Raw genomic sequence first — 9,214 nt, 5'->3', positions numbered from 1 at the left:
CGAAAAGTGTCAAACGGTTTCTGGTCCATTGTCCTCTAGCAGATGCGGCCCCAATAACACCCTGTAAAAGCACACCGCAAACTCACAGATCACTCCGCCACACCCACAACTTCAGCACAACCAAAGCTCCACCATCGACCAAACACATATCTCAAAGCTAACTACGAAACGAAGGATAAAAGGAGCAGTAACCACCAGCACTAGTCTTCGGAGCACCGCAACTAGACCTAGACCCGAATCTCAAAGATCCAGAACTTTCGGAGAGTGAAAGACTGCCACAAACTCAAGCTTGGTCAATAAATCTCAACCACAGGTGAAAAACTATTAGGCACAAAAAGGGGAGACGAGATGCCTCTCACGCCGACGTATGAGAGCAAATAGAAAGATATAATTTGCAGCAGTTAGGGTTTTGGTTTGATTTTTCTACAGACAGTAAAAAGAAAAATTGGTAGCAAAGATGCAAGAAATTAAACTAACAATCGGACCTAGCAGCAAAGTATAACCAAAGTAAAAGAGCATAGACTAGGACAATGGAGAAACACAAAGCGTGGCAGCGAAAGACTAGAGGACAAGGCAAGAGCGGAGTGAGCGACTAGTTGCTACGAGCAACTGGAGAGAAAGGTGCCCTCAAAACCTTAAAACACACAGCACCTACAGCTTCTGTCAAACCCACAAACTACAACCCGTACAAAGAATCAAACCCGACCCAACTAGCAAATTCCACAAACACCTACCGCCAACACATGACGATGCCGTCGTACGGAAGAAGCTGAAGATTGCTGACCCCAACTCACCCTCCCAGGACCGTTACACCCATTTAACCCGTAGACGATCATTCCAGAGGACGCGACACCATAAAACGAAGAGGCAAAGCAAAAACCTAGAAAAAGGTAGGAAAAAATAGTCAGAGAGAAAGTAAATCATAACTATTAACTTAACAGTTAACACTGAATATATGGTTAGATATCAATCATTTAATTTGCACATTGTTCGTACTTGTTATTACCGAAGTACATTCACTCTGACTCCGCCAATCATATACGTCACCTTGATGACGTAACAAGTAGAGTTAAAAGCAAACAAAGAAATTCTAACATTGACCCAACATTGAATGATAAAATAAAAGCAAACAAATTCGAGATATCAGTAAAAAGTATCTATTTTCTTTTTGGTCAAAAGTAAAAAAATTATCTATTTAAAAACACAAATCAATAGTAGTCAATTAAGATTGGTGCGGAAAAGAGAAGAGGTCTATTGCGGAAAACTTAATAAAAATAGTATGTCGTAAATCTAAAAGACGCTTTTCTGCCAGTTTGTCATATAGTGATCAGTGTGTAAGGAAAAATCTTAGAAAATATCATTGGGAAAAAGGTCAAACAAGAAGAAATCATGTTTAATAAGGCGGGTCCGGGTATATTTGTGACAGTGTATGAAACTTTTATTAGAAAGAGTAGAAAATATATGAAAACGAGAGTCAAAACCATATACATCCGGATGTTCTGTTACTAACGCTAATACGTTGAAACGATGAGCTGCATGAGCATGATATTTGATAAGTATAGTTATAATTAATGTGACTAATGGTTTTTTTTTTTTAAACACACATAATGTGACTAATGGTTAAAGAATGCATATTTGAAGGTTATATTTCCCAGTTCTGTGGCTTTCTTTCACAAACGCGGTCGTTGACGGTCCAAATAAATCTTTTTAAGGTCAGCATAAGATAATAATAAGACACTAAGACCGATGTATGAGATGGTTTAGATTTGTTTTTGTTTAGTTTTAATTTAAGATTATCATGGAAACGTGGGCAGATTGTATGATCTATACAAGGGAAATGATGTGTAGATCGGGTTAGGCAGCGTGTTCAAGATATAAAATATTAAAACTTCCGCGTAAGTCCGTTCGTCACCTAATGTTCAAAAAAAAAAGTCCGTTCGTCACCTACTTGCATTTATTACATTCAATTCATTTTCTTGTGAGAAAAACTCAAATAGTTTCAGAAGTTGACTATATCATTGTATCATGCATGTCACATTCATACAGTTAGTTTGATATCAATGGCTCGAATTGGAGACATATATACCATGTTATAAAATAAATAAATTGACAAAAAGTGTATTATAAAGATTAAATATGGAAAATATTATCAAACTTCATAACTACCACGTCTCTAAACATAAATTTACATAAATTTCTTATATTTATCCTACGAAATTATAAGTTCAGCTATAGTCACTAAAACATTATAAAACACAAAATATTTTCATTATAAAAATATATGCTGCTATTTTAATCATTAAGCTTCATTTTAAGGTGCGAAAATCCCATTATTAAACTGACTAAACAAAACCCTCCCGGAAAAACAAAGAAACAAAGATAAATATTTTACGCGGTCTTATCACCAACCTTCTGCTTACGGTTGTACCAGAGGTTTCACATTTGACTCAAATAACTTAGAAACTCTGTTTTGTTTCCTCTCTTGACCGGTCAGAGTCAGTAGACTTGCGAGACACTCTTCTAGCTTCATAAGATTTGCTCTGAGCAGCTATATACTCAAATGCCACCACAACATCTCCTATTGTCGGTCGTTGATTAGCTTCCTCCTTCAAACACATCTCTGTAATGGCAATCACGTAGTTAAGACACTTCTTTGGGTAATTTCCACGCAGCAACGGGTCCACTAGATGTCCGAATTTTTTAGGTTCGCTGAGATACTGTCGAGCCTACATAAACACCAACAACAAAACACGGTTAAAAAGAGAGAGAGAGAGCTTAAACAGGTTTTTGAAATATTTGGTTTACTTACCCAAGAAACAAGATATTGTTCTCCATTTGGTTTATTCAAATCAATAGCCTCCCTACCAGTAACCAGCTCAAGCAACACAACACCGAAGCAGTAGATATCCGATTTAATGGTTAACTTTCCGCTCATTGCGTACTCGGGAGCACAGTATCCGTAAGTACCCATGACACGAGTAGACACATGTGTCCGGTTACCGACAGGACCGACTTTAGCAAGTCCAAAGTCAGAGAGTTTAGGGTTAAAGTCTTTATCTAACAGAATGTTTGAAGATTTCAAGTCACGGTATATCACGGATGGGCTTATTTTACAATGAAGATACTCGATGCCACGAGCTGCACCAACAGCGATTTTCATTCGAGTATTCCAGCTTAGAGGTTTCTGAGTAGGCTCAAGATCTGAGTTTAACAACAGCAAGAAAACAAATTAGGTTAAATCAGTAAAAATATGATGAAAAATAATAAAATAAATAAATAAATTTATATATATATATATATATATATATATATATATATATATATATATATATATATATATATATATATATATATATATTTGTAACACATTGACTAACCAAAGAGATGATCTTCTAAGCTACCCATTGGCATGTATTCATAAACAAGAAGTCTTTGAGCACCAGAAGTACAGTAACCAATTAAAGTTACTAAGTTTGGATGGCTGAAGACACTAAGCATGAGAACCTCGACTATGAACTCTTGATTTCCTTGATGCCCATTTGGGTTTAGTTGCTTGATAGCCACCACCTGTAACGTTTTATTCAAGTTCCCATAAATTTTCTTACAACGTTTCAGATGTTTTAGAACTATAGAACAGAGAGCTTGAATCACCTGTCCTGAATATAAACGTCCCTTGAAGACACTACCGAACCCTCCTTTTCCGATCATGTTATCCTCCCGGAAGTTCTTGGTTGCGGCGGCTAACTCCTTGAACGTGAAACTCCGTGCGCCACCGCCGGGTTTAGCGCTATTCACTTTCCCATTAACTGACCAAAACCCAAAAATCAAAACATTAATTTTATTTATTTTTTTCTTCATAAACATTTTCAAAAATAAATAATCATCTGAAAATGCCTAACCTAAAATGCCAGATTTGGACCTTGCTCCTATTGAATCGCCTCTTGTGCCAACTGCAAAACAAACATGATAATTACAAATTATAAAACTTTCTGAAGAGAGGGAAACCAAAAAAAAACATATCGAGATATCATTTTACAATAAATAAAAAGAGAGAGAGATTAAGAAAGTTTCAAAACCTGAGGAATCATCGGTTAGGTAAGGAACGGTATCAATGTTGATTCTCATGTCATGGGTTCGTGTGTCGAGACAAGAGAAACAGCTCATCTTGCTTATAAAATTTAGGTAATGAAATGAAACGTAAGAACCAAGAAAAAACAACAACAGTGGTGGAAGAAAATGGATTCAGAGAAGGATCTGGTTTGAGATCATGTCCAACATCTAACCTAGCTCCTTGAAACTTTCTTTTCTCTCTTTAATTCAAGTAAAAGAGGGAAATTATGAAGCCATCAAGACAAACGGCAAGATTTGATTGAATAGTGTTTCCTAAAGAAGGAAAGAGAATCTTGGTTGGAGAGAAAATATAAGTTGATTTATACAAAATGTCATATACTAATGTACAGATTTTATACGAACTTCTAAAGGGAATGATGATCTTTGAAGAAAGGGGTCTAAATTGTTTTTAAAAACGTGGTGAGGGGAAGCAACTGATCAATTTTGAAAGCAACTGAAGAGAAAATAAAGGATCCGTGAGACCTAATTTTGGAACTGCGCGTCCTTCTATTCTTACTTCTGTTTTTTTTTCCAACATTCTTTTTTTTTTTCCGTTGGAACTAAATTGAGCAGTTTAATTTTGTTATTGAAATGGAATTTTCTGTTTTTTCTAGAATGCTTTCTCTTTAAATCCTCCAATAAAAATATACGAACCTTGATTGATAGTAGGATTTTTACATTTGGTTTTCACATCCCTGTATATACAATCCATTGGTTTTAAATTTAAATAAATGGATTTACAAATCAAATAAGGCTGACTTGGAAATGTAACAAGTAGATCATAGTATTAACAACAGCACGTTTTCAGAAGAATAACACAAAACGTTAAAAAGAGATAAGTGTCACAAATCAAATACGAATGGATGTGATGATGTCTTGTTTAATTAAGAAAAGGCTTGATGAGTCCAAAATATTTCCAAATTCACTAAAATTTTATTACCAAATCAATAATCTGTAAACTAAATAACACTTGATTTTAGATATTATTTTGAGATCAGTAGAACTAATAACACATTTTTCACATTTCCTTAAATTACTGCACTGGGGTACATTATAAAACGATAGATGAAGTCCAATACTCCCTCATAACTCATAAGCTAATTTGATCACCTAAAAGATTGGTATAATAATACTTATATACCTTGTGAGTACTCTTAGTTGCAACCATCTGTGCAGAGACTTCCCCTATATATTCATCCACAACAATAACAAACCTCCTCTTCTTACTACCGATAAAGCTTTCAAGATTACCAAGTTAATTAGAGCTGCCAAATCTGGATGCTGCTGTGATGAACTTCCCTGAAGGTTAGAGACTGGTGAGTTTGGTGAGACGAGCTTAGCGTTGCGATAAACTGTTTCAATGATAGAGCTTGAGACAGAGGTTGTTGAATGATGACGATGATAATCAAGCAGTGGATACGATCCCAAACTTCTCTGGTATGTGATTCAAAGTTTAACTAAAGGTTTATGTCTTAGAAAGGAACAAGAGCTGTTTTCAAAATTGACAAAAACTGCTCATTAAGGAGTTGTTCCAACGGCAGTGACATTCAAAAGTCTGGTTTCAAGCTTTAAGAGGATCTCTGCTACATTTAACTCTTTCTAGATCTCATCAATGAAGTCAAGAAGATCTTCTACTTCTTGCCTCAAAGCTATTCGATATCACGCCTTGATCATTTCTTCTCGTACCCTTCTACAACAGTGGTGTGTTTGGCCATCAACTTCTCTTGAAGTTCTTTCTCCTTCGAAACTAGCTCTTCAACCTGTGACAAAAGAGACAATTAAGCAAACCTGGGACCTAAGAGATTAGTAGTAGATGGAGAGATATTCAAAACCTTTGGAGATATCTGAGAGGCTGATGGGAGAGACTGTAAAGAAGCTAGGAAAGGTCTGAGTTCTTTCGAAAGATCTTTCAGTAAACTGTCAGTGGATTTGCGAGAAGCTTTGCATGTTTGAATGTCACCGGTTCTTGATAGATCACGCAGTGATGCTTCAAGCTTATCATGTACAAGCTAAGCACTTATGGATGATGCTTTGAACTTCCTGGAGTGTTGCTAGGACCTAATTAACACAAGAAGCGCTTTCACTTAATATCTATCAGAGTAACAAGATATTGGTAGACTACATGTACATGTGCTTTACCTCATCCCATTGGAGTTTGGCCAAATAAGCAGCAGAAGACTTGGAGATTGAGAAGTCAGCCCGCGTGTATATGATGCAAGTGATGAACAAAACAAAGAGCTCAAATATCAGAATCAAAACACACATAGACAAAGGTTAAACAGTGATAAAGACAAGAGCCAGTGTTACCTCGTGAGACTGCTTGACAGCAAATGGAGTGGTTATCTGGCAAGTAAATGCCTAAAGGCAAACACTCCTTGTGGATTAGGTCTGTCTTGATACTCAAACCTCGAAAACTCTCCCTTGAGCTGAGCCCCACGGTGAACGAGATTGTAATGCTCCGTGACCTCCACGTTCCCCCAATGAGACACTTCTATCTCCCTCACCAGCCTCTCACCCACAGCAAACGCAAACTTGCTTTAAAAATGAACAACAATAGGCGCGTAGGAATACTGCGCTAGATTCTTATACGTACCATACTTAATATTGGGCTTCTATTTAGGCTAGAGCATACTTGTTACACGTGACAGTAAATTATTGGTTGAAGCTTTGTGCAGAGGGCTAAGTATACAGAAAAGCCCATATTATTGGGCCTTAATATGGCCTTATATCTGCTAAAGAATATTGGTAACACGTTGCAGTGACTTATTGGTTGAAGCTTGGTGCAGAGGGAGATACAGTGGAGAGTACTAGGTGAGGTTTTGGTTGGGCGATTTTATCGAGTAAAAATGGAGACGTCTCTGAGGTATTCGAAGTCTTTGAGAATCCATGCGAAGGAGAAGCTCCCTTTCAACTCCAAAACCCATTTGCAGGTGTCAAACTCTTCGTAGCTTCCAAACTTATGTTTTTTTGTGTGTGTGTGTGTGTCTACTTTCGTATTTTGAAACAGTTTCTTACCTCAATGGCTTGGTTGGTATCGTTTGTGTAAAGTTTCGAACTTTATCTTGTTTGAAGCAATACTTGGAGTATGAAAAGTCTAACCTGAGCGAAGCTACTAATGATTCTGACATGAGATGTTTTTGCATATTTTAGAATTTGAGTTGTTGTAGGAGCCAAGTTGAGGAATGGTTTAGTTTTTTTTTTTTGTCTCACACGCTCCTCACCCTTTCCTCTGCTTGTGACTCTTGTTTTTGGGTTTTGAGTATTTGAAAATGTGTTAGGAATAAGGTTATGTGTGACAAGTTAACTTCATTATTATGGCTAATTGGTTATAGTGAAGATAGAAACATTCAGAGGCTTCCTTGAATCTTAAGTCAGTATGTGTATATGACTTGCTTGCTTGTTCTGCCACAGTTCAGTTTCTTATTTTCTTTGGTGATAGCTTCATGGAGAGCTAGATACTGGAACTGGATCCCCTAGTTACTTCTCTGCCATGATCAGACACCTTTTCCCCGAGGTTTGTTCTCACTTTCTGTGGTTTATCACCATCTCCTCCTCCTGAAACATTCTCCGTGGTAGAGCTCATAGAGTGTCACATTTTTCTGCTAGGCTTTAACAGGGTTAGGAGTAGGATTGCATTATGATAAGCGCCGCAAGCTCCGGTCTCATGTCCGCGGAAAAAAAGAGTTTCCTATGGGAGCTAATAAGCTTGTGACCTTTAATGTTAAAGGCCGGTGTGATTTTGATCAAGACTTCAATCAGGTTCACTTCTCTATCTTTCTGTTTTGGTCTCCAAGTTTTGTTTCTTGCTTGAGTATTATTATGCCTTTAGAATGGACTTAACTGTGCTCGTTTTGTGGTAGCAGAAGAATCCTATAGGAGCCGCAGAATTTGCCTGGAACATAATGAATTTTAAGGAAGATCAGGATGTACGAATCAAAGTTGGCTACGAAGTGTTTAATAAGGTACCTCTCTAGTAGCTGAAGCATGTTGTTGGCTCTTCCAAGATTAAATGTTTTGGTTATTTGTTGAAACAGTGTGTTGTTGTCTCTTTCTTTTAGGTTCCTTATATGCAGATTAGAGAAAACAATTGGACTCTTAACGCTAACATGAAGGGAAAATGGAACTTGAGGTTTGACCTGTGACTGCATTTTTATTCTTCTGAGAAATGTATTAGTACTACACTTGGAGTATAAACACACTTTGATTCTTCCAATTAATCAAATTCATTGATCTTACAAATTATATCCATTACTATTGCAAGCGTCTACCATGTGAAGATAAAGACGAATGTTTTCAAGATTATATAGGCAAATGTGATTGTTCTGAACCATAGAGAAGCAACGGCTGAACCAGAGCCAACTAGACCGACTAAAATGTCTTTTAACTTGCAAACCGTAAACCGGAAATCCATCATAATTTTGTTAACCGATTATAAACCGGGATCATCAGAGAACCAGCCGTGTTTGGTCTGTTTTTGTGTTGTGGTTTGTTTGAGCTTTAGATGTTGGTGCTGCTTAGAACATCAACATCATAACCAGAATGAATTTTAAAAGTTTTACAAAGTATTAATCTATATTTGCTGTCAAGATTTGCTTACTGATCATCATCACTCAGAAAGAGGAAAAAAAGGATCAGAGATCGTTTTCAAGCAGTAGAAGAAAAAGAGACATGGACAAGTCACCCACTTCATCGTTGGATTTGGTAGTGGCTTTAACTAAAAATCAACGTGATCTCTATGCATATTTAAACTATATCTCAATAATGCTCTCATTATATGGCGGCATTATTTAAAAGCTTTGAGTGATGAAGTACTTTTGTTTGTTGATAAAGAAAATTGCACTAGATGTGACAAGTTTTATCCCAAATCTTTGTTATATACTTTTAATTCCCTAACCTGTAAAGTACTACTGGAAAGAAATTGAGATTATATATCTTATTTTTCATGTATGTGATTCATCTTTTTAGTCTTGTAGACACCATGTAAATGGTATCAGCTAACAAACTGTTTTAGCATGTAAACTCGAATGTCAAATATTCTACGTAGGATTATTATATAGTGAATATATATCTTGTTCTCTAACACCTGATACCATCTAAGTATATA

The 9,214-nt window shown here is 36.5% G+C and overlaps 2 protein-coding genes across 3 annotated transcripts; one reads left to right on the top strand and one right to left on the bottom strand.

Annotated features, from left to right (window-relative positions):
• Window positions 1–252: 252 nt before the first annotated feature.
• Window positions 253–6,646, bottom strand: LOC106355729 (probable serine/threonine-protein kinase PBL22). Of its 2 annotated transcripts, XM_022688982.2 has the most exons (6): window positions 4,077–6,646; window positions 3,900–3,950; window positions 3,652–3,806; window positions 3,378–3,567; window positions 2,810–3,201; window positions 253–2,726 (listed from the first exon to the last, which is right to left on the bottom strand). In XM_022688982.2, the coding sequence occupies exons 1-6, from the start codon at window positions 4,162–4,164 to the stop codon at window positions 2,457–2,459; spliced, it is 1,146 nt and encodes a 381-aa protein (XP_022544703.1). In that variant the 5' UTR covers window positions 4,165–6,646; the 3' UTR covers window positions 253–2,456. The 2 variants fall into 2 exon arrangements, with proteins under 2 accessions (XP_022544703.1, XP_048591730.1); XM_048735773.1 differs by having other exon boundaries at window positions 3,378–3,806.
• A 214-nt stretch (window positions 6,647–6,860) lies between these two features.
• LOC106356972 (outer envelope pore protein 21B, chloroplastic-like) lies at window positions 6,861–8,972 on the top strand. The gene is made up of 6 exons (XM_048735774.1): window positions 6,861–7,040; window positions 7,550–7,624; window positions 7,717–7,869; window positions 7,974–8,072; window positions 8,169–8,239; window positions 8,372–8,972. Exons 1-6 carry the CDS (start codon window positions 6,957–6,959, stop codon window positions 8,415–8,417), a joined length of 528 nt encoding a protein of 175 aa, XP_048591731.1. The 5' UTR covers window positions 6,861–6,956; the 3' UTR covers window positions 8,418–8,972.
• Window positions 8,973–9,214: the final 242 nt, after the last annotated feature.

The sequence above is a fragment of the Brassica napus genome, chromosome A7 (genome assembly GCF_020379485.1).
Source record: "Brassica napus cultivar Da-Ae chromosome A7, Da-Ae, whole genome shotgun sequence".
Classification (NCBI taxonomy): Eukaryota; Viridiplantae; Streptophyta; class Magnoliopsida; order Brassicales; family Brassicaceae; genus Brassica; species Brassica napus.
This window is presented reverse-complemented; position numbering and strand designations above follow the sequence as displayed.